The sequence below is a fragment of the Bidens hawaiensis genome, unplaced genomic scaffold (genome assembly GCF_021521415.1).
Source record: "Bidens hawaiensis isolate Kalapana, Puna unplaced genomic scaffold, B.hawaiensis_p1.1 tig00041330_1, whole genome shotgun sequence".
Lineage (NCBI taxonomy): Eukaryota > Viridiplantae > Streptophyta > Magnoliopsida > Asterales > Asteraceae > Bidens > Bidens hawaiensis.
Window position 1 is genome coordinate 3,151 of NW_027497325.1, and position 24,596 is coordinate 27,746.

The 24,596-nt window shown below is 35.0% G+C and overlaps 4 protein-coding genes, 1 non-coding gene and 1 pseudogene across 7 annotated transcripts; 4 read left to right on the forward strand and 2 right to left on the reverse strand.

The window, feature by feature from the left end:
* The first annotated feature begins 2,219 nt into the window (after positions 1–2,219).
* On the forward strand, positions 2,220–3,154 carry LOC143592885 (cyclin-U1-1-like). The gene is made up of 2 exons (XM_077072682.1): positions 2,220–2,633; positions 2,845–3,154. The coding sequence occupies exons 1-2, from the start codon at positions 2,248–2,250 to the stop codon at positions 3,128–3,130; spliced, it is 672 nt and encodes a 223-aa protein (XP_076928797.1). The 5' UTR covers positions 2,220–2,247; the 3' UTR covers positions 3,131–3,154.
* Positions 3,153–6,544, reverse strand: LOC143592884 (APO protein 1, chloroplastic-like). 2 transcript variants are annotated; one of them, XM_077072680.1, is made up of 3 exons: positions 6,425–6,544; positions 5,477–5,838; positions 3,153–4,070 (listed from the first exon to the last, which is right to left on the reverse strand). In XM_077072680.1, exons 1-3 carry the CDS (start codon positions 6,530–6,532, stop codon positions 3,245–3,247), a joined length of 1,296 nt encoding a protein of 431 aa, XP_076928795.1. In that variant the 5' UTR covers positions 6,533–6,544; the 3' UTR covers positions 3,153–3,244. The 2 variants fall into 2 exon arrangements, with proteins under 2 accessions (XP_076928795.1, XP_076928794.1); XM_077072679.1 differs by having other exon boundaries at positions 5,477–5,844.
* A 2,469-nt stretch (positions 6,545–9,013) lies between these two features.
* LOC143592876 (peroxisome biogenesis protein 22-like) lies at positions 9,014–11,560 on the forward strand. Its single transcript, XM_077072675.1, has 8 exons — positions 9,014–9,109; positions 9,314–9,496; positions 9,581–9,628; positions 10,442–10,498; positions 10,579–10,680; positions 10,761–10,826; positions 10,970–11,071; positions 11,307–11,560. Exons 1-8 carry the CDS (start codon positions 9,014–9,016, stop codon positions 11,403–11,405), a joined length of 753 nt encoding a protein of 250 aa, XP_076928790.1. The 3' UTR covers positions 11,406–11,560.
* A 2,265-nt stretch (positions 11,561–13,825) lies between these two features.
* On the forward strand, positions 13,826–16,510 carry LOC143592883 (uncharacterized). Its single transcript, XM_077072678.1, has 4 exons — positions 13,826–14,307; positions 14,491–14,806; positions 15,270–15,791; positions 16,406–16,510. Exons 1-4 carry the CDS (start codon positions 13,826–13,828, stop codon positions 16,508–16,510), a joined length of 1,425 nt encoding a protein of 474 aa, XP_076928793.1.
* Positions 16,511–17,420: 910 nt separating this feature from the next.
* LOC143592877 (mavicyanin-like) lies at positions 17,421–18,736 on the forward strand (annotated as a pseudogene). The gene is made up of 2 exons (XR_013146001.1): positions 17,421–17,594; positions 18,264–18,736. The product of XR_013146001.1 is annotated as a mavicyanin-like (transcript).
* A 5,567-nt stretch (positions 18,737–24,303) lies between these two features.
* On the reverse strand, positions 24,304–24,376 carry TRNAA-AGC (transfer RNA alanine (anticodon AGC)). Its single transcript has one exon. It is a non-coding gene; the product is annotated as a tRNA-Ala (tRNA).
* Positions 24,377–24,596: the final 220 nt, after the last annotated feature.

The following is a 24,596-nucleotide window of genomic DNA, read 5'->3' on the forward strand; positions in this document are numbered from 1 at the left end:
ACGTCCCGATCGTGTATCGGATTATGTTTCGCATTTAATTATAGTTCAGTTAAATGTTACACGTTATATGTTACACGTCACACATTATATGTTACAAGTTATATTGTTTCTGGCTCTGGGTGTTTTTGTTCTGATATATTTCCGCATGCGTTTGACCATGTTCTGGCCAAGTGTCGGATCATACATCCGAATTTTGTTAAGTATATGTTTCGGTAAAAAGGGTTGGTTTCGAGTTTGAATTGAAGTTCGTATATTTATTCTCTTACGTCTGTCCTTACCTATACTATTGTTCTTTCCGTTACTGGGCAATTTTTGGCTCAGCCGTGTTTTCTTGTTTTGTTTTTCTTATTTTGTTTTCAGGTAATCCGGGATTCGGGGAATTTAGTGATGAGAGATAAAAATGAAGTTCAAGCTTCTAAAAGTTAATTCATTTTGTTTAATAATATGACGTAGGTTGTATTAATTTTTGTTGTATTTTGGATTGTGGCGTTGATTTGATATCTGTAATAGTAACACGTTAGCCTGTTCCGGGTTGGGGTGTTACAGTTATAGCTTTGTTTGTTAAGACATGCGTAATGGTTAGTGTTCCTTAAGGGCCATTTTCCTTCATATTATCATCACATTTTTTTTTTAGTAAAAAGCAAGTGTAATAGATAACGCCCATTGAATTATGACAACTTCAAGGGTATCCCAAAAAACTTTTTGGACCCAGGGTATCCTAATATTTGCTAAAGGGAATCCAAATACATAAAATGAAGAAGAAAAAGATGTTGCACTGATTTTATATTCCGCCCCGACCCATCCATGGGGATGGTGTAGTGACCCCTGAAGCAGTTTGTAACTTTGTATAGGTACACATCTTGGAGATAATCTAAAACAATGAGAATTATTCCATCTTTCTTATTCATGTTAAAATTTAATCACGTTCATAGACATATGAATACATGGTCGTATATGGCGTGTTGCATACTCAAAACAACAAAGAGGTTCTTATCTATAATTTTGAGTGTGTATTTGGAGCAATTCTCATTTATTAATTTATTTAGTAACTATGTTCAACTCGTTATATACGTTTTATAGTTTATTATACCTTTTAAAATCTATTAAAAATTTATATTAAAACATTACTAGTTTTAGTAAACATTGAAAAAAGATGAACAAGTAACAAGCAACTAGTTCAAACCCACCCAAACTGGAGTTAAATCTAGGTCTACTCGTTATCACCCAAAATCCAAAGTCCAGCTCATCCCATTAATGTTCCACAATTAATATTATTCCTTTCGGTGACCTCGGATTAATATGCGCCACAATTACTTAGCCCATACCCAGCCGCCACGTGTCAAAACCTAATCTTAATATTATGGACAACATACCACTTAAACCCCTACACTCTTTCGTATACGAGTATACGACCTTACTAAATCTTTAGAGCCATTGCACTGTTAAGGTTACGTTGATTCGTAAAGGTTTTTTTAAAAAGAAATTAAAGCTTGTTGAAGGAATTAGAATAATTTGATCTCTTAAACCGGAGCGTTATGTTGAATACTTTAAAACATAACAGGTAGACGTGGAAGAGGGGGGGGGGGTGTCACAGGTTCGTGTCAAGGCATAAAAATTTACAAAAGTGGTATTTTAGTTCGGGTCAAAACAAGTTTAGACTAAGATTAGATTGAACTCAATATTTCGTTTTTAGAAAAAAAAAGTATCAAAATGGGTTCACCAACTATAATTATATTTAAGCAGCTATTCGTGACAAGTGTTGGCGGCAATAGAGGCGTCGGGGTCGGCAATGGGGGTGACTTTGATCGTCAAGCCGGTCCAGTTTAGATTTTTCAAAAAGTGTATATACCGATTCGGCCCCGAATTTCTGTCAAAACTAACAAAGCCGAAGCTGTGAACATCGGAAGCGACGGTAGTTGATGAAAATCAATGGATGGTAGCGTTGCTCGTCCATTTAAACGCATTTTAAGTTAGCAAGCATTACAAAAGTACTAATCTTTATGGGTTGTTAAATTTAAATAGACCCAAAATAACTCATTTTATCTATAACATAATGAATTCCAAGCGAAAAAAATAAAAATAGAAAAACATTAAGCACAAAGATTTAACATTGATATAGTTCAGGGGGGTGTATATGTAATATGCGGTTAAGAGCCAGATAACTAACAGTCCAACATGCACAGAGACAATATCCCAACCCATAAATCCTCATCCATCTAGCTTCTCAACCCCACAAATGCATCCTAAATGTTAGCCATCGCAGATGCCGACCAGAACCCGCTCCCGGAGAAGACCGAGCCGGATGCCACCACCCCACGAGTCCTGTCAATCTTATCTTTAGTTATGGAAAGACTGGTGGACCGCAACGAGATGTTGAGTTTAAGTGGCAGCCGTGGGTGGCTGGGCAAGAGCTTGGAGGTGTTTCACGGCATTAGACCGCCAGCAATCACCATACCCAAGTATCTAGACCGGATATACAAGTATACCAATTGTAGCCCTGCGTGCTTCGTGGTCGGATATATTTATATAGACCGGTTGGTTCACAGACACCCGGGTTCATTGGTGGTGTCACTTAGTGTTCATAGACTTCTTGTTACAAGTATTATGTTGGCTGCCAAGATTCTAGATGATGAGTATATCTTCCTCTCTCACATGGATTTTATTACTTTTTTTATTAAGAATACATACACAAATGGTCCATGCGGTATGTTCAGAATTCAGTTTTGGTCATTTTATATAAAATCTAGAGTCTAAATATACCGCATGGACCATTTATGTAATTCTTTCTTTTTTCTCATATCTCCTTTCGATTTTAATGTTATCTGACTCTTTTATTTCAAACAGGCATTACAACAATGCGTTTTATGCTCGGGTTGGGGGAGTAACGAATGCCGAGTTAAACCGTCTTGAAGTAGAGTTCCTTTTCATGTTAGATTTTGATCTTACAGTTACCTCTCGGGTTTTTGAGAGCTATTGTTTGTATCTAGAGCGGGAAATGATAATGTGGAACGGTACAAAGTCAAATAACGAAAGCATGACCCGTACAAACACCATCGAAGACATTGCGGAAATTTCAGTAGAAGACATGGAAAGTTTTTCTTCATCTCTCTCCAATGGTGTACTTGCCTGAAAACTTATGTTTATATATTGTAACGTTGAAAATACAACAAAAAATGTGACTATATCCATGGAATTTTAATGTATTCTTTTGTTGAAAATATTTTCCATGTATTTAAATAACTTATTAAGCAACTAACCGAGACTCGTCACCATCGGGGACAACAATATCGAGCCTCATCATCGGTATATACTTGTGAGGAACAGGAGCCCCGGCTTGAACACAAATTTCAACCACGATCGGGGCCTTCCCGTAAAACCGTTTAAGCGAACTTTTTAATGGTGGCCCATTCGGATCCTGAACATGCCACACGTAATTTGGCGGGAAAACCTCCTCCACCGTGGCATCTTGCCACCCGTGCTTCCCGTCTCTCCATTGGTGTTTAAACTCTCCACAAAGCTTAGCATCGTGGCCCCATGGGCCCACGTGGACCTCGGGGCAGTACCCACACGCCTTCACCGTGTACTTCCTCATAAGCTTGGTCACACCCCATCTCACTTTCTCATATGCGCTCAATGTTGACTGCGCGATGCTGACCACGTCTGAGTCAACTGGGGCCGGGAACCGTTCACGGGCCCGGTGCGTGTCCAGTTCCAAAACCTCACCAGAACATGTCGGCGCCGATGGGACCAGGATTCCACCTCGATCTATTATTTTCTTTCCTAACATTCGGATTGGTTGGGTTCGTCTCCGTGAAGGGTATTGTGGTAATTCAACACCGGCTTGAATGCAAAGCTCTACAATAGCTGGGATTCGGTCATAGTTGAACCGTGTTTCGTGTTTGATACGGGTGCCAAACGGGTCATATTGATGGTATGACTCGATAGGGAGAAGTACATCGTCAATTGACCCTTTTACCCATAAGTGGAAGCTTCTACGGTCTGCACCGTTTGGACCATGACAGTTTTGAATGTCGTGGCCCGTTTGCCCCACGTGAACCTCTGAGCACTCGCTGCATAAGAATTAAGAACAAGTTGTAAGTGAAAGAAAAATTGAAATCGAAATTTAGAGCTGATGGAAATGGGTCAAGTAACGTGCCAGATGGGTTCAAGTGAAAATATGACAACTTTGGTGGGTGAAAATGGGTCGGGTTATTATGCAATATATAATAAACAACTAGACTTTCTATCCGGCGCGTTGCACTGGGGCAGTTGGCAAAACCCCAGCATTGAAACGCGGGCGTTGGTAAAAACCCGAGCATTACGACGATGAGTTGACACAAATTCAGTCAATACCAACTTAAGATATCAGAATTAAAACAAAAGGGTCGGTAAAACCTGAGCGTTGCGGTGGTGAGTCGGTAAAACCTGAGCGTTGTTGGTCTCGGGATTTGTGGTGGTAAGTCGACACAAATTTAATTTGTTTCAATTATGCTCGTTACGATACTGGAACTACGAAACAAAATAAAAATACAAAAAAAAAAAAAACTTTGTCCAATATCGGACCGTCACTTGGATCAATAAGATGCTAGCGTCGCCAAACTTTCAAATTATATATATTAGATAATTCGACTGGTTAGCAAAAAAACGTGACACAAATAAATATTTAGCAAAAAAATATTAATATACACACATATAAAAATGAAATCTTACAAAAAGATAATTAGGTTACACCAAACACAAAGAGCCTTTGTGAATCTTATGTAGAAGAGGAATTAACACTTATGGTCATGTAGTTTGACAAACGTAATGAATTTGATACCTAAGTATGAAAAACTACACCAGTTCTCAATGTGGTTTGAATTGTTTGTGAACTGTTCGGCAAAAAGTTTGTTTTATTTAATAAACATGAACACACGAACATAAAGGGGCTAGTTTTTGTCCATTTATGTTCGTTAAATTACATGTGCGCGCGCGAAAATGGTTATATTCTTAATGAACAAAAAAGTTTGTTCGGTTCAAGTTAAATGAACGAGCACAAACATGCCCCTGTTCGTGCTCATTCGGATTGTTTATAGGTCTACAAATTTGGTCCTTTTAAAAGGGTAAAATGGTCATTTTGAACATAACAAACAAACCTTTTAAACTTCCATCCAAATTAAGGACCAATTCCATGACAAAGTTCAAATCACAGGAAGCACTGGTCTAACCTCTTATACTTGGAGACTAATCATAACTTCTCGAAAACCACAGATCAGTTTTGCAATTGGAGTAATCTTGTATACATAGTTCTCAAGCAATAAAATTAATGTGTTTTGACGAAACTTTTTTCAAAATATAAAAGAATCAAGATAGAAGTTATGTGCTATTTAATTTGAAGCCTCAAATCGAAAATTAAATAGTTAAAACAGCCTATGCATATTTTTCTAACTGTTGAACACAAAAATCAAGATAATATTAATATTGTTTATTATAATACCTGCAAGCATAAACCGGGATGACATGAAGAAGTTGTGAAAGTCCTTTGATCAATATTTTCCAAGCATCAAGAACTTCATAAGCAACAGGAATGAGTTCAGGAACAAGTAGCCCGTTTTTTGGAGGCTCGAGTCGCTTCTCGATTCCCATTTCTGCAAGCTTTTTGTCGGCTCTTGAAGCATCCAATATCTTCTTTAGAGGCATTGGATACGGTTTCTTCTTATTCTTAGGTAATATGGGAGGGAGATCCGTATTTTGCGGGCGGGTTAACCTTTTGTTTCTGTAACGCCTGTTGCTAGCAGGTGCCTGACAAGCAAAAATGGAGGTTTTTGATGCTTGTGGCGTATGTCGTTCTTGTGTGTACTGCAACTAAACAACATGTGTTAAGTTCATAAACAAACAAAACGAGCATACATTAATGTGAATAATAAAAATCAGCATTGACCATTAAACATAATCATCAAAATTGAATATAATTTAAGTCCTTGATATAATTATCTAAAAAAAACTTGGCATAATAACCTAAAAGTTAAAAAATATAAAGAACCTATGATGATCAAATTAAATGAGAGAACATTAACGAACACATCACCGAATGTTCACAAACACAACCTCTATTCATGTTTGTTCATTCAATTAACCGAATGGAACTCCTTGTTCATGTCTGTTCATTTATTAAACGAATGAACATAAACGAACTTCCAGCCTAATGGTGTCCTGAATGTTTGGTTCGTCTACAGCCCTACTTAAGAAGGATACTTAATTATTTTTAGAATTTTAATTCACGAAAAACTGTTATACGCATATAAATATAATTCACAAATATTTATTGCCTCATATAACATACAAAGATGGACAAGGCTTAATCATCATGGTCAACTGATGTCGACACCAATATTCAAAAGTTAACTGAAAAATGAAGGCGAATTAGAAAAACAACAGTGAGTACCTGGTGACATCTATCAAAGAAGAGGGAAGAAATTCTATCATTGGTGCGTGTGGAAAATGATCCCAGAATTGTTGCGGATGGACCGCCTAAGCTTAGAACATGCTCCATTTTTATCACGAATCTTCGTTGTATATAGAAAAAGAAAGGAACTCAGAACTCATACATGGTATGTAAAAGTAAATGTCAACAATCTGTGAGCAGCTATTGCATCATATTTAAAAGGATATGATTTATTATTGTAACTATACTCATTCTAATAGCTGCTATTTATTTAATAATAAGCGAAATAAAACCCTAGAAAAGAAAATGGGCATTTGCAGCATATATATATATATATATATATATATATAATGACTAGGGTATTTCAGGTTCAGCTTCTAATAAACAATCATATATCATTATAATAATATTGACTTTATCTTGTTATAAAAAAGCTTCTAATTGAATTAGTTCAGCTATAGTAACCAGGATATATAGACAGCAGGTTAAATGAAACCAAATAATATATGATATTAAGTCGAATCAGTAACAGCAAAGTTAGAAATTACAAGGATTCAGGACTTACTCCAACGGAAATCAAAGTTTGAGAAAGAGTCGCCAGAATAACGAATACGCCGGCGGTATATGGGATTTTATTTTTCCAGGTTGAGCTAGTGTTTAGCGGAGGTGCAAGCTTTACGCTGTGTTACAGAGTTCAACAAAGGAATGGAAAGGGAGAGTGAGAAAGAAAGGGTTGTGTTTGGCCAGGCTTTTATTTATATTTTTATATTTTAAAATAGTTTAGAGTTTATTTTTTATTATTTGATAAGAGTTTGAATTATCTTATATTTTACAAGTTGATAATAAGTTGTTAAATTTATTATTTTTTAATTTGTTACAGTAATAAGTTGCTTCAATAATTATTGATACACCACCTGCAACATCCGGCCCCTCGCATCACCAATATTGTCCGTTTTACCCACGAAGAGTTCACGGATTTGTTTTTGGTTGCCCATGTGAAGACTTCCCAGGAGGTCACCCATCCTGCTACTACTCTCACATGAGCACACTTAATTGTGGAGCTCTCCTCTCGTCCACTACCGTTAAGCCCAAAACGCGTTGGTGATTTAAGAGGCAGGACATTTACTTATGAATCAATGATCTCTTGTCCACGGCTAATGTGGGATTTGCCTAGGGTGTTACACCACCATTTAAGGACAAATGAGTAACTTACACACTTACACAATTAAACTTCTTCATATAAGCTAAAAAACCATATTTAGATAAGCTTCTTCAAATTAGCTTATAAGCATAAGCTTAAAAAGCTAAACCAAAAGGCAAATTAAACTTATTTTGTAAAAAAAAAGCTAAAAATACTATAAGCTAGGTTAAAAAAGCAATGCCAAACACCCCCTAGTTTTTATTTTTTTAGGGAAAGACAATGGTGTATTTCAGTGTTTCATTAAAGGGGATAAAAGAAAGAAAAGAAAGGGATGGGTAAATTGTTTCATTCAAGGAATTGGATGGAAAAGAAAGGATAAGAAAATGAAGATAAGAAAGGGAAAGGGAAAGGGAAAGGGAAAGAAAAGGAAAGGAATGGAATTTTTTTTTTCTTTTACAATCATTTGTTAAGTAAACTCGGGAACACAACGAATGTCAATAATGAATGCGACTCAAACCCAGAATCTTTAGGTGTGAGGTACGAGTTGCTTAATTAAACCTAAACTAAAATCAAAGTTGTTTTTATTAAGGTAAATTTTTCAAAATAGCATAATTGACTAAAATTTTCCGAAGATAGCCTGGAAATTTTCCTCAAAATAGCCTATTTTTTCCGTCGGATCCGACAGAATTTCAACACCATCAGACGGAATTTTTGGACCTTTAAATCGTGCCACGTGTCAACGTATTAATGGATCCGACGGAATTTTAGTGGGTTCGACGCAATTCTTCATCTTCTACATCTCAAACCCTAAACCTCCATAACCAATCTCCATCTTTCTTATTTATCCACAAAATCAAGCAAATCAATAATGTAAATCGCTTAGTTTTTTTGAGGAGAACACAGTCATAATGCTATAGAACTCAAAATCAAAAACCCCTCAAATTGAAAAATCTAGGGTTCGTCGGACAAATTAAACAGTCGAATCTGACGGAAGCATGAAATGAACCGCCAAATCTGGTTGTTTATTACTACGTCGGTTTATTTCATTAATCTGTCAGACAAAACCGTAAACCATTGGTTCCGACAGAATAGTATGCTTCGTGACGTGTCCTGATATGGACACTAATCTGTCGGATTAGGAACCATTTTTCCGTCGGATCCAACAAAAATTTTAGGCTAGTTTTGAAATTTTGGTTGACCTTAGTCAAAATAGGCTGCTTTAAAAAAATTCCCTTTTTAGTTTTTATTAAAGGGTTAAAGTTGTTGCTTCACCAAAGTGGTTGGTATCTGAAAAGTATAAAACATAGTTCCTGTTTTTGTTCAAATTTCTATTCTATTTATTTTCTTCGTGCACTTTCTATCACATTATCCATCACAATTCTTCGTCATATACCTATGAAACCCTTGACAGCTTAACATTTATTTTGGCTTCAAGTAGTTGGTTGGCCATGGCTGATCACTCAAAAACCATCAATTTGCTACAGCTTATTAAGCGAATTGGGGCTTATCTTTCCACCAAGATTTCTAAACTCTTCGTTACCCAGGTTCCAATCTTCTAATTTTACTCAATTACGGTTTAATTTAGTTGTTTTTAGAATAAAGATAGAATTTTTAGAATATCTCATTTGGGTGTATTCAATTAGGTTTTATCAAGCCTTGCTTATAAACTGAAATTAAATATATTATTAATTTATTATGCCAAATTATTAAAACCCATAATCTCATTGCAAATCAAAATCTGGTTTCAGGATTTTGGATCTGTTTGGGCTATAGCAGGATTTGCTGTTGCAGTCATTTATACATGGAGAGCATTAAGAAGTCAACCTAAAAGTCAACCTGGCACTTCTGGATTCACTATTCAACCCAATGAAAATTTGTTACCTTCTGCTCAAGATGTAACACCAAATGATGGGTTCTTACAACCTGCAAATGTAAATTCAAATTTAATAAACTAAATTTGATTTTTCGTTTTGTTTTCGTATGCTAATATGCTGTTTTTATTTTTATTGCTGCAGCTTGCTTTGGGACACATGGTCAGGCAGAAATTAAGTGATGGAAGAAAGGTGTGATTTTTAAATTACTACTTTATTCTTTTGCAAGTTTAGGCTTGTAAACGAACCGAACGAGCACAAACGGACCATGTTTGTTTGTCTGTTTAACCTTAACCGAACAAACGGTCGAACACGAACAACTAATGAACGGGTTTTCTTATTAGTGTTTGTCCGTTAGGAAAATGAAGATGCTCATGTCCATTTATGTTTGTTCGTTAACAGTATAAACAACTAAACGAGGGGTTCACGAATGAAACATAACTGAGCTAAAAATTTATTAATATTAGACCCGGTTGTAATGGACCAAAAATTTAATGAATATATGAACAAACGGACTTAAAACAAATGCAAACTAGCGAACATAAACGATTTTAAATGAACAGACTTAAACGAATGTTCACGGATATAAGTTAACGAATGTGGCATGCGATAATGTTCGCTCCTTTAACTAAATGAACTGAATTTTTTGCTCATGTTTGTTCGCTTATTAAACAAAACGAACTTCTCGCAAAATGGTGCATGAGTTGTTCACTGAACGTTTGGTTCGTTTACTAGCAAGTTTTCTTACTTACGTTTAGTAACTTCGGTCATGTTTTGGAATTTTTATAATTTTGTCATCATGGGCATTTTGGACATTTACTTAATGTTTAAACATTTTCATTGAACTACTTACCAAGCCAAATGTCGCAATTTTTTGTATGAAAAGAGGGAGTGTGGTAAAAAGGTTAAATTAATAATTTTCGTTCAAGCTTGTAAGTAATTTACTTAAAGATTCTTAAGATTACAAAACATTATGTTTTTCATAATTTAATGAATCTTGTGCAGGTAACTTGTCGGTTGCTTGGTGTTATATTGGAGGAAAACACTCCCGAAGAGCTTCAGGTTGTGACAATTTATATTTTCTGCATATGTTAATATCTGAATAAAATTATCTTATTTCTAATTTTCATCATATCTGGCAGAATCAAGCAACTGTGAAGTCTTCTGTATTGGAAGTTGTATTGGAGATGACAAAATATTGTGACCTTTATCTCATGGAGAGAGTTCTTGATGATGAAAGCCAAGTATGCATGATCTCATACTTCCATTTATAGAATCTTATAAAACAACTTTTTTAAAAATTTTGGAAATTATGTTTCTGTAGACGAGGGTTTTAACGGCTTTGGAAAATGCCGGGATTTTTGCGTCTGGTGGCTTGGTTAAGGACAAGGTAATAATAGATAATTACTTATTAGAGAATAGAGAGAGAAAGTTTGTTTGGGTGGTGATAGTTAGAACTCTAACCTGTTACCAGTAAACTTATGGGACCCACGAATACTTTGCTAATAATTTTTTTTTATTATGTAATTGTAGGTACTATTTTGTAGTACAGAGAATGGGAGAACATCGTTTGTTAGGCAGTTGGAACCAGATTGGCATATAGACTCAAATCCGGAAATCACTTCTCAGTTGGCGGTATTTATAATTAACTAATAAATATTGTTAATAACTGTATGAGACTATATTTATTTTGGAGATAAAAAGGCCGCAACATCTGCATCTAATAACTGTATGAGACTACAATTTTGTTGTTTCAATAAAAAGGCCACACTTGTATTCTCTAAAAATACACACACGTGTACATGTATACATAATGCTACTAATACATGCTGATATTTATCTTGTTTTTTTTGTTTTTTTTTTATTACAGAGGTTTATCAGACACCAGCTTCACATTTCAACAAAAGCGGAAAGAATTTCTTCAAATGTTCACAGTTCTTCATCATTAGAACAGTTTTTCACAGTTTGACTTCTTAAAAGGTCAACACAACAGCAGTCTCTTGTCTTGTATAATGAGCTTATATGATATGATGAATCTGGTCTCAAGAGATTTATGTAACTTAAACCGGTTCTTCATTCTCGTGTCTAGCCTGTAATGTCTTAGGTAGTTTTTTTTGTTAAACAGAGAAAAATAACATGGTACATAACTTGATCAAATGAATGTATTTCTCAGATATTTTGATGTTTCCGGATTCCAAAAAACTATTAGATGATGTTTTAAAACTACTCATGTTCATCTTTTAATTTTTACTTTGTATTTTTTGAGATTTGTTAAACAAAGAAAAAGCTAATGAACATTGGGAAGAAGAAAAGCTAATGCCTAGACTTGGACGACTTCTTCGCTAGGGGTGGACGCAACTGCCTTCCCCTTATTATGTATTTCATAGATTCTTATCTCTGCATTTGTTGTCTACGTCATCTGGCCGGCACTAAGAACGTTGTGATGTAGTAAAGAAGTTAACATAGTGATGTGTCTACCTTAAACATGAACATGCACCTAGTGTTTCACATTGCAGGAACATGGTCAATGTAGACGCTTGGATCTATGGTTTCACAAAGAGATATAAACCTGTGTTGACAATTTTCATCGACTAGGGTTATATGCCAACGGCGACTTAAAATAGGGGGACTCTGACATTCTTAACTTGTTTTGGTCTCGGTGTCGTCCCAGGTATTGAGAAATTGACAAAAGGATCTTGGTAGTAATGCACCTTTTTTTTTGTCTCGGTGTAGTCTCAAAATTTGTTTAACATAACGGAACTCAAAATTATGTTAAACAAAAGTATTTTTTAAAAAAATAATCAAACAAAAGAAGTTATTTTATAAATGTTTCTTTTATTAATATGATAAAAGTAACAGGATCACTAAATTTGATAAAAATAACATACTAGTGTCTTCTTAAACGGGAATTAAATAAATGCATTAGCATTTTTATAAAAACTTAAAAGTCTAGTAAATAAGTAATTGCTACGTTAAAGGTACCGGAATGAGAATAGTTTAATGCATTCTAAAGAACTTTTCTGTTTATTTATATTTAGTCAACGGTCTCCAATGATGTTGACTTTCTATATCATGGCATTAGGTTATACGTTATAACTTATAACCCGGTTTATTAAACAGGTTAAATAAACAAAAAATTAAATAGTTAATAAATGAGACACTTTTCAAATGTCCGATTGTGTATGTTCAAAACATGTGATGTTATCCAAGTTTATAAATATGCATGCAGTTGATCCATTTATAAGCAAGATAGAGACAATATTAAAATTAAGTTTTTCACACAAAGCAATGATTGTTCTTTGGCAATCACTCACTAAGGCAATTTCACTACCCGAATCATAAGGGGTGGTGTTCCCAAACTACACGACCTAAGTGGAACAAGTACTAGAAGTGTGTTCGACTGATTCAATATCGATTGAATCTTGAGAAGAGGATTGTGGGTTGGGGTACACAAAGGTGCCCCCTTTAACCTAAAAGTTAGATTTTTAGATGGATTTTAGGTGATATGGAATTAAAGCATGTTCATAATCGTATAACCATGAATATTACTCTTAATTTAATTATTTCATGTGTAGTGATACCCCAGCAAACTTATTCATTTACTTGTAACGCAACACATCACAACATAAATGGGGATATATATAGAAACAATAGACCGTTAGCTGGTGAGAAGATAATATGAAAATGCAAATGGAGATTGCCAGAAGCTTTTAAGCTCAAATTAGAAGAAAAATCTTCAGTCCAGTAACAAGTATCAATAAAAATAATGATTTTTAAGCCTCATAACGCTTCAACGATGATTTTTAAGTCTAAAACCACAAAAATGACAATATCCATGTTTAGATATACCGTTTAATTATAAATTGTTTATTGGATTACATCGAAATAGAAGGCAAGCGGGCAACAAGCTGCGCCGCTACCCCTTTTTGAATCGCAAAACCTAATCTTTTAAAAACTGTATTTGCTGATCTTGGAGTCATAACATTACTATGCATGACCCGCTGTTTAGATGTGTTTGATTAATTACCTACTTTTACTGTTTAGATGTGTTTGATTAATTACCTACTTTTACATGGTTTATTTCTCTCTCATATAGCTATGTTTTTATAGATTCAATCAAATTGTTTAAATCAAAAGCTAAAAACATCATAACCTCTTACATATCACATATCTAACACATTGTTATTTACCTGATTTCGTTGGTTGGCAGGGTATTAGTGAATTCTCGAAGTTTCCCGTCAACTCACAACCTTTGACTTCGGTTAACTATTCTTCTATACCTTCAAATGTACTTCAAAGCATGTTCTCAAACTCTTCACTTACACTCCATAACTTGACACCCTAAATCAACACTTAACTCCATTTTGTCAGCATCTAAATCTTGGCACCATGAACATTTCTCATTCATTTCCTAAAACCCAATTAAATTCTAAACTAGTAAACCTCATTTTCATATCTTCATCTCTTGGTTTGATCATTTACCTCTTCTTCTCATCATTTTTCCTTCTTCCAAACACCCAACTCTTGTTCCAAACCCGCACTCAGTTCTCGTATCCAACCTCCATCAACCACATTGTGTTCGGGATCTCGTCCAACGCCAAGTCATGGCCCGAAAGAAAAGAATACGTTACAATGTGGTGGAAGCCGGATCAAATGCGCGGATGTGTATTTCTTGATGTTCCATTGAATAGTAGTAGTAATAATAATAATAATAATACCGCCGTCCCTTCTGATGATTCACTTCTCCCGCCGGTTTGTATCTCTGGTGACACTTCGCGGTTTCGTTACACATGGCGCGGTGGTCCCCGATCAGCCATTCGAGTCGCCCGGGTCGTATCAGAAACGGTAGCATTAAATCATTCAAATGTCAGGTGAGTTAATGAGTACATTATTAATTTATGTTTAAAATGCCTAGTGATGGAGAGAATGTCTTTTAATCATTCAAACGAGGTTCGAGTCTCATAAAGTAAAAAAAAGTATGTATAAAGATGTATAAGTTTAAAATCTTTAGTGATTGATAATTTTGTTACTATAATGTCTATATATATGTTTAGATGGTTTGTGTTTGGAGACGATGATACGTTATTTTTCGTGGAGAATTTGGTGAAGACGTTGTCGAAATATGATCATGAACTGCCGTATTTTATTGGGACAAACTCGGAGAGCTTTGATCAGAACAAATTGCTCTCGTTTTCAATGGCGTTTGGTGGAGCTGGATTCGCGATCAGTTATCCGCTAGCTAAAACGTTGGCGAAGGTGCTGGATTCGTGTTTGGAAAGATATCCGCATTTGTATGGAGGTGATGAAAGGATTTGGTCGTGTTTGGCTGAACTTGGAGTTGGGATTACTAGAGAAGCTGGTTTTCATCAGGTAACAGTTTCTAACACCTTGCTTTACCCTTTGCTCGAGCTACGTTCTTCGATGCTTGAAACAATGTTCTTCAATTCGAGGCTGACTCGTCGAAAACTTGAAATGAGCTAGAATTGAGCCAGACTCGAGCCTAACAGTAAGCTTGTTTAATAAACGGGTATGCGCTTAACTATCAAGCTCGAGGCGACTCATGAGCTTATTATACGTTTTATAATAACTATTATTTTGTATAAGAATATAATAAAAAAAGCTAAATCTTATATATTAGTTTATATATTAAACTTACAATAAAATTTGTATAAAGCAATTAAAGATTAATTAATTATTTAATAAATAATAAATTAATCAAGTAAGAGCCGAACTCGAGCGTGAAAAACTACTAAAAATAAAGGACGAACTACATTGGCCCAATTAAAAGTCCAATAACTCTTGAATCGGCTTAGTGACAAAATTCTTGTTTCAGATGGATCTAGCAGGGGATCCGTTCGGCCTATTGGCGGCTCATCCAATGGCACCATCAGTAACTCTTCACCATACCGACTACTTAGACCCAATTTTCCCTAACATGACAAATCGAGACGCGATCCGCCATTTATACAAAGCTGCCGAACTAGATCCTCACCGGATCTTACAACAAACAGTTTGCTACGACCGTTGGTTTCAATGGACAATTTCAATCTCATGGGGATACGCGGTTGAGGTGTTTGGAAAACATGTGTTCTTGCCAGACGTGCTTCGTGTCCCGACAACATTTAGGCCATGGAGAAAAGGTAACGTGTTTAGTTTTGACACGAGGGAACATGATGAAGATCCTTGTAGAAGACCAGTAGTGTTTCATATGAACACAACAGTACTTGATGGAGATGAGACCATAAGCATTTATAAAGCAATGACAAAGGGGAATTGTGCATCTAATGTTGGGTCTCCAAGGGAAATTGAAATGATCAAAGTGCATGCCCAAAAAATGAACCTAGGCATGAAACAGGTAAGTAGGTAACACAAGCTTGCTTATTGAGTTATTGTTCATTATAGATTTAAGTGTTAAACGTGTCCAACACCAAATCAGATTGAAGGCTCCTAATATCTCGGAGAATATTTAATATAATAATTAGTTTATTATTATAAGATACGCTAGTCTTATTTTATTTAATCCTATTTGTTTTGGATTCAAATTCTGTATTTGAGTTAGCATAGGATTAGCAACCGTGGGTTTATTAGACCATTGGTTCAATGTGTTAGTTAATTATTAAGTTTTTCTCGTTTGTGGTTTTCTTAATAAAAGAGTCGTAGAAGTTCTACAAATCTTGTGTTCGTGTTCTTGATTCACCTGCTTAAAGTTTAACATTAATTAAGTGCTTCAATTTATAAATAGGCATGTTAATAAATCGTTGATCCAACCAACGTAACACGAGTGGTTTAGTTTGTTATATCTTAAACCATAATTAAGAGTTCGAACTGAAATTTTCATTGAATCTAGCTGAACCGAACCTTAAACACCCTTGCTAATATATATACGTTTGTAAAATTGCACAAAATAGTTGAGTATTATATATACAAGAATTTCTAAAAATGTAACTATATGTTTTTTCTTGTAAACAGTTGCTGACGCCAAGACGACAGTGTTGTGATGTACTACCATCATCACGACGTGAAAAGCTGGAAATCGGCATAAGGGAGTGTCATGAAGATGAAGTGATTCGGTAGCATCCATTTAAAAATCTGCATATTGTGTCTTGACTCTTGTGTACGTAAATAACACATTTTGTAAATGTCACACAACCGCAAGATGTCACACTTGTTACTTCTCCTTTTCCGTTTATGTTTATGTTTATCTTGATAATTGATATATAGATGGGTAAGTTTATGGACTATTTTTTTCATTTGATTTTGATTTTCATTCTTTCCTGGAAATTCATCATGGATTTTGGTTGTTTTTAAATATGATTACACGCATTATTAGTTCACGAAAGGAAATGCTGTTTTTTTCTTTTTTACCCAATAAAAAAATATTTAATTGCTTGCAATAAAAGGTACTAAATATAATGTATTATATGATTTAAATATGATAAACTAGAGAACCAATAAATCAACAAGATAAGTTTAAGTATCACAATCATAATTGGATGCACGCCAATCAGATCAGCATGTCTTATGTTAAAACCTTAAAACAATGAACATCCACCCACGATGATCATACGTGCTTTTGAATGGGTTTTCATGTTTGCATTATAAAATGTAAGATATATAATATATAAGTTATAATATGTAATTCCACATACTTTCATTGGAGAATTACTGACGCGTTTAGTCACCACTTACAGACTTACATGTCAGTGAAAATGTTTGTCATCTATGACACACACCCGAATATTAAATCAGTTAAATTTACCTATAACAAAACTAATACATATAATATAAATAGAACAACTACTACTCTGTACATGATGAGTCAACACCATCTTTCATCTACCAAATCATTTCCAAAGTCAAATTGGTGATCACGACAGCTTTGGAATCAATGCATGTTCATGTAATAATTGAACATATAACCTCATATATAAATACTAAGCTTTCCTTAACACGATACTCAACTTTCGACCAACAGAACACATTGATGGCTCGTTCAATGATGATGACAATAATTCTACTAAGCATCGTTGCTACAACGATGCTTTTGAATTGGCGCTAGGCGCGGATCATCAGGTTGGAGGGTCTGGGGGATGGGACACGTCAACTGACCTCCAAACATGGGTTTCATCCGAAACATTTACGGTAGGCGATAATTTAGGTAACTTATTTGTTTTATTTTCCCTTAATTGATAATTGTAGATTTACTCTAGGTGGAAGTAAGGGAGTCAAGTCGGTCTGCTGACTAGTCACATAAATTTGTCAGATTGTTTTATAAAGCCTAGGTTTATTTTAAGAAATATATATGAGTTCGGCTTCATAGGTTTGTTTGGCTCGGATTTGGGCTTAAACCAACAAAAAACTGCCTAGTTTCGATTTTTTCTGCTTTCAATTTTCACAATAGGTTGGCTTCTATTTTTCGATTTTATCATTTTCGCTAGAAAACTTTTTTTTGGGAGGGGCGGGGGGGTGGAATTTGGTCCAAAATAATTAGCTTGGTCTTAAAACTTTTTTTTTAATTAATGATTGATTGATTATTTCACATTTGGACCTAAAATTTTTAGGCTACACCATCATACATCTATTAATTGTTTAAAAATTACTTAAAATCATTTTTTTTTAATTTTTGATTCAGTTGGGTTTTCGTCTAACAACAAAACCTAAATCAAACCAAAAATCGGTTTAAAGGTTTTTTGTTATAGTTGCGTTGCTAGCTTATTCGATCCAGTTACGATAGTTGCATGCACAACCCTACCAATGAATATTACTTGATCCTTTATCTGTTTATCACACACCATCTAAACAATGTAAACTCTTTTTATTTTTTCAGTTTTCACATACTCATTTAACCACGACGTGCTAGAAGTGTCCAAGGACGATTATGATTCTTGCTCATTAAGTAATCCGATTTCAACTAACAGTCCTAGCCCAACCACCATCAAACTAACCGATGTCGGAAGCCGGTATTTCATTTGTGGCACTCCTGGCCATTGTGGTCAAGGAATGAAAGTTGAGGTCAAGACAGTAGCAGCAAGTTCCGGATCACCACCGTCATCCGGTTCACCGCCAACGACCACCACTCCTCCGTCATCTGGTTCACCAGCACCACCGGAGTCTACCCCATCTCCGCCATCATCCGGTACAAAAACGCCACCAGCAGCTTCTACGCCTGCAAAGCCGTCGTCGGCCGCAACAGTGAAGATGAGTGTTGTTTCTATGGTGGGAATTGGGTTCCTTATGATGATGTAAACCGATGTCTTGTTATTAGTATTTTGTGTGTGTTTGGTTTGATGCAATTTGCTGTTTTTTTTTCTTGTATCAACATTAGTTGTAAGTTTCAAATTTATTTTCATGACTCTCAAAATAAACCAACTTTTTTTTTTTTTTTTTTAATACAAGTACTACATTAACATTAACTTAGTTATGAACAATATTTCTAAAAATTCAAAAAATGCTTCAATTTTAGGCAACAAATTCAGCAACACACTTCAAATTGAGAACCCAAATGGATAATCTATGTGAAAAACCATAGTTCTATAGCTTTTTTATCATATGGAAACAAAGAAGGTACCATTTATAAATCAAACAGTTTTGAAATTTAAAAAGGCCTACTGGCACGTCTTGTTGCCTGTTTGCCTTTTATCTTGACGTAAATAATTCTTTTTCATAGTTGTTAATTATACATGATAAATTGTTATTTGACACACTCATTCATTGGAAGAGGATTACACATATTTTGACCCTTCCAAATGTTTATCAAAATCAATGGTAAGTACTGTATAGTGACATTTGGCCCGATATTAATTATTATAAAAATAATTATTAATTTGAGACGACAAAAAATAATGACAAAAACGTACCAACACAATAAATATAATTTTGGAATTTATAGTTGGGTGAAATAACTACATTATTGTAACTTTATATTGTAAACCCTTTTAAAAAGTATTCGCTTCAGCGCATTAATCTTTGAAAACTGTAAAATCAAATTTAAATACTGAATGAAAGAATTGATAATCAATAAAAGGGTTTATAAAATCCAGTGTGACAATGTGTTAATTTTGATTTTGTTAGGTGACATGCAAGTTCAATTTTCTAGTAAGAACAAATTTCCGTCACTTGGAGTTCAGGTGAATAAGGCGAGACTCTTCAGATTTTAGTCCAACTCGATGGTTGTGTAATCGTTCTTCATTTCTACAATCATTGAAAACCCGTTAGAAGGTTCACCGGCTCGAAGCCCCATGAACACTTCAACACTCAAATCTAGTTGGGCCACCATAAGAGAACATGGATGAGTGATGGTATGGATTCTCTCACTATTAGTAAATAAGGTGTCTCTATGGACTATGTAGAGAGAGGTCACATTTGGTTGAGCCTATTAAAGTCCATAGTTATGGAGAGAAGTTAGTGCCCCTGCTAATTTGAGTTAATCCGTCATTATGAGAGGGAGTTAGCGAAGAAGTAGGTTGACTAACCATAATAAGCATTGACCTATTCAAGTTTTAATCTGCCTCGCGTATAGAAATACGACATACTCTGTAGAGTCACTAATCTATGTTGCCTTCGAACACCCTAAGATGATGTATACAAACTTTCACTTGATCATCATTCCTTCCAATCTCAGACTTGTCACTTGATTTTATGAAGGAACACACTACATCCGTATTCTCTTATTCTTTTTAAGGTGATGAAAGAATTTTAGAGATAGTTTTAAGTCAATTGTAATTTCATTTTTTTTGGTTCATAATCAGTAATTGTAAGAGCTTAATCAAATAATAGTCATTATATTAATGATCAATTTATATGTTCAATTCATGTATTTGATTCTTTAATCTTTTGTTCTTTTGTGTTAAAGTAGTTAATGTCGTTATTCACTTACAACAAATATATATGAACCAATTCATAGAATGTGGATCTTCTACCAAACATGACAAAGACCGAATTTGACATGACTTGATCTATATATTTTGTTCAAATTTCCGCAACAAAGTTAAAACGACATGTTTTTAACTAGAAATTCACCACTTTGATCATTTAAAATTCTCAACACTCACGTTACTCTTAAGACTACCATTGAACTTATGAGTGATTTCATGTAGGGATGGCAATGGGTCGGGTTTAGATATTCCAAACCCATACCCGGTTATAAAAGCCCATCCCAAACCCGTCGGGTTTTAATCGGGTAATTACTCGTCAGGTTTCGGGTTTTCCCATCGGGTTTCTGGTTTTCTATCGGGTATACCGGCTCAAAACCCATTGGGTTTCTATAGGGGTTTTGACATATAACTAATCGTTTATAAAGATGGTTACCATAAAGGTAAAATATCTCAAATAATTGGCATAAACAAGTTTTGACAAAAAAATATATTTGGAATATAGTGTGTGTGTGTGTGTGTAATATAATAAACCATATCGGGTATATAATCGGGTAAATGGGTCTATGTTATCGGGTAATCGGGTATATTAGAAATCCCAAACCCGTAAAAAGTTTCAAAACTAATCCCAAACTCGTCTCAAATCCTAACAGGTCGGGTATTACCCGCCCCATTTATGTCGGGTTTCGGGTTTTCCTATCGGGTTCGGGTTTCATTGTCATCCCTAAATTTTCATGTAAATTTTGCTACACTTGTTGATGTTAATAAACATTATATTTTTTTTTTTTCGCAAAAGTAGGTAACTATTTCTTTAGCCTTGATTTGATTATTGGGTAAGTCCATTTGTGACCCTTCCCGCAACAAACTAGATTCCCTTTTCTATGAAATACAAATCATCAAAACCATTTGGTATTAGCTTTTTAAACTACATTTTTTATTTATGATCTCCTTTTATCATTAAAAATAATAATTTAGAATAAAACTGTTTAATAAAATAAAATTAAAACCACTTGTATCATCTTGCTAGTCTCGCTAGGGTGTTTATCAGTTCAGTTTAAATACTTTTAAACAAAAAACTAAACTGAATTTAGTTAGATAGTTCACCGAACCAAACTCCGAATCAAAGACGTTTTTGTTTCTTACCTAACAAACCAAATGACTTATTTATTTATATTGTTTATTTTATTTTTATCGTTATTTGTTAGTCATTTGACTTGAACTAAATAAAATTAAGCTAACACGGTAATTTAATAAAGCAAAATGACAAAGTTAAAGAAGAATTTATTTCATCCAACTTAAACCAAATTCAAATTTTTTAGAATCGAAAAGCGTATTTGAATGCCCGTTCAGTTTTTATCAGTTTTGTTTTGTTTTGATTTGGTTTCGTTTTAAAACCAATAAAATGAACACATAGCTTACCAAACCAACTCGAATAGCTCAACCTTCTAAAATATTGTTTCTTACAATTTAAAAGTTTTGACATAAACGACTTGTGTTTAACCATAAACCCATGCTTAAATCGTCCACCACTAACGGTTTTTTATTTTCTGTTATTTTATTATTTTTCCACAGAATTCAAGTATTCGTCAGGTAGGAGAAACGGTGATGATTCCTAAGTAATGCATCTTTTCACATTTCAATGCCGAATCATTAAATTTCATTTATCAACATCAATTATCAATATATATAATAATAAGATCTCTAAAACTAATTCAAATAAACAAATACCAATCAGTAAATGTTAAAGTTATGAACTCATCGGACCTGGAGACACCTGAACTGCATGCGGCGGAGGAGCAACTACCGTAACCGGAACAGGAGAAGCAGGCGGCGGAGATTGATTATTAATCGACGCAGATGACGGCGATGGCGGTGGCAGAGAGGTTGACGGTGGAAAGGAGGGGAACGGAAACTGTAACGGCGGAGGAGGAGAGTGATCGGAAAGCGAGCAGTATTCGCCGTCGCCGGAGCATTTAGTGGATTTATGGTTAATATTCCGGCCGAGAATGCCGAATCCGACGACGAGGCCGGTGGTGATGATGACGGCAACGATGAAGATGAAGATCTTCGTTGCTTTACCCACGTAACACATTATTATTATTTACTCTCTAAGAACTTAATTTGTAGAAGCTCGGAAGAAGTGAAAATGGTGGGTTTCCGTTTGTTTGTTATTACACATGGCTGATAGTTTGATGAATATTATTAGTACAGAGCTGACTTTGATAAGTTTTAAATATTGTACAGGTTGTAATGCACAAGGAATAAGATTTTAAAACGTGGTGGTTTGGGTATAGAAATTGTGAAGGAAAGTGTAAAATGGTGGTGATCTGGCAGTGGCAGGCACGTGAAGCCAATTTAAGGTTGGCGGAGGCATCGCCGGTTTGCCTCCATGGGCCGAGACTCCGGGTCAAAGCCTATCTCTAGGTTTGGGTTTTTGGTTTGGGCCCACGATTAAACCCAAACCATTGTCACCGTATATATATGATAACTAGATTTTCATCTGGCGCGCTGTGCCGGAACAATTGGTAAAACTTCAACGTTGAAACCCGGGTGTTTGTAAAACCGAGCATTGGTAAAGCCCGAGCATTATGTTGGTGAGTCGACCTGAATTCAGTTAATATCGTTTATCCTTGTTATGGCATAGACACCATTTGTCAAACATTAGCGTTAGGCCCAAAAAAGATAATCGTTAAATGAACATATATAAAAATAAGTTATTTAAAATGACGTTTGTTTGGTCATTAAACCCGAGCGATGGTAAAAACCCATGCGTTGTCAGTCCCGGGCGTTGAGACGGTAATTGGACACGATTTCGTCTGTTTCGGCAATGTTCGTTATAATACCGGAGCTAAAAAAGGAGAAATATAAAAATTGAGTCGACAAATAGGGTGGTGTCGGTCGGTAAACTCGGGGGTTGGTAAGTCAGAGTGTTATCACTCCCGAACGTTGAGGCTGTAAGTTTATGCGAATTTGGTTGGTTTCCGTTACGATATCGGAATTAAGACAAACAAAAAAAAAACAAATTTTTTTTCCGTTCGGTCGACTTCCGTTATGTTCGTTACAGTATTGAAACGTAAAAAAAACGACAAATACTATGGACAAGTAAGGTGCCGCCAAACGGCCCAATGACGGCTTGGCGCAACCAAACTTCTCCTTTATATATATTAAATAATATGAATGAAGCCATAATATTAATTCTTAGATTAGATTAGATCTACCAATTCAAAGAAAGGAAGATAGCCGAGAGAAGAGAGTTGATGAGAATCAAAACTTGACCCAAGATGTGTCAATTGTCGAATTAAAAGGCTGACGTGCAACTTAGTAACTACTCATCAAAGTTAGTGCTGATCATTTTTGTTGTTGATAATCATTTCCAGCTGCTGAACCAAGAATTCAAGCCAAATCAAAAGCAAACTTCAAAGGCTTTCAGCTATGGTAATCTAATTTCTAATTGCCATTGTTGCCAATCACTGACTTGCTAAGTTCCTTACATCACGCCTTAGGGACTTCCCTTAATCTAGGGGCTATGTTTTAAATTTATACAAATTATTTAAAGTTATGATACAATACTTATGTTTTAAAATTGATATCGGATTATCGGGTTAGCACACGAACCTGCCACATTGTCCCGAAAACTACCCTTTTAGTGTAACGTGTTCATGGGCTTGACTCAGATATGACATAAACCCAATACACTATACCTAAACCCACAAATGTCATGTTAATTATGTTAAGTTAGAATTTTGTATTTTCATGTTGGAAATTCACACTAGATACCATACCATCATAGAACAAATTAGTCTAAAAAGGTTGATCGGACAATTTATCAAACAGTTATGATGCTTTGAATTTATATTAAAAATGAAAATCAAGTGTTTGAACTTATTCTACTTCCCAGCTCCATATTCTACTTCCAGCATACTTTGAATTTTATTATCAAAAATAATTTAATTTTCCGGTTACAGAATAATTGGACTTCAAAAATTAAAAATATTATGGAGATGCGGGGTATCGATCCCCGTACCTCTCGCATGCTAAGCGAGCGCTCTACCATCTGAGCTACATCCCCATTGACAACTATGATTCAGTAATTTTTTATTTTAATTATTGGAAACATATAGTTTTAGTTAATTGTTTTATATTCTTCTACGCTGTAGTTGATGATTTCATAAACAAAGTCATAATTTAGTTATACCAAATTGACTTATATTATGTAATCTTTGAAATGGATAATAATAATAATAATAATAATAATAATAATAATAATAATAAAGAAGTTGTTGAACTCT

Coding starts and splice junctions, on each gene's coding strand:
- LOC143592876 (XM_077072675.1), top strand. CDS start 9,014: ATGGCTGATCACTCAAAAACCATCAATTTGCTACAGCTTATTAAGCGA. Junction 9,629..10,441: donor AATTAAGTGATGGAAGAAAG/GTGTGATTTTTA, acceptor AATCTTGTGCAG/GTAACTTGTCGGTTGCTTGG. Junction 11,072..11,306: donor AAATCACTTCTCAGTTGGCG/GTATTTATAATT, acceptor TTTTTATTACAG/AGGTTTATCAGACACCAGCT.
- LOC143592885 (XM_077072682.1), top strand. CDS start 2,248: ATGTTAGCCATCGCAGATGCCGACCAGAACCCGCTCCCGGAGAAGACC. Junction 2,634..2,844: donor GCCAAGATTCTAGATGATGA/GTATATCTTCCT, acceptor TATTTCAAACAG/GCATTACAACAATGCGTTTT.
- LOC143592884 (XM_077072679.1), bottom strand. CDS start 6,532: ATGGAGCATGTTCTAAGCTTAGGCGGTCCATCCGCAACAATTCTGGGA. Junction 5,845..6,424: donor TCTTTGATAGATGTCACCAG/GTACTCACTGTT, acceptor CATGTTGTTTAG/TTGCAGTACACACAAGAACG. Junction 4,071..5,476: donor ATCCCGGTTTATGCTTGCAG/GTATTATAATAA, acceptor ATTCTTATGCAG/CGAGTGCTCAGAGGTTCACG.
- LOC143592883 (XM_077072678.1), top strand. CDS start 13,826: ATGAACATTTCTCATTCATTTCCTAAAACCCAATTAAATTCTAAACTA. Junction 14,308..14,490: donor TTAAATCATTCAAATGTCAG/GTGAGTTAATGA, acceptor ATATATGTTTAG/ATGGTTTGTGTTTGGAGACG. Junction 14,807..15,269: donor GAGAAGCTGGTTTTCATCAG/GTAACAGTTTCT, acceptor TTCTTGTTTCAG/ATGGATCTAGCAGGGGATCC.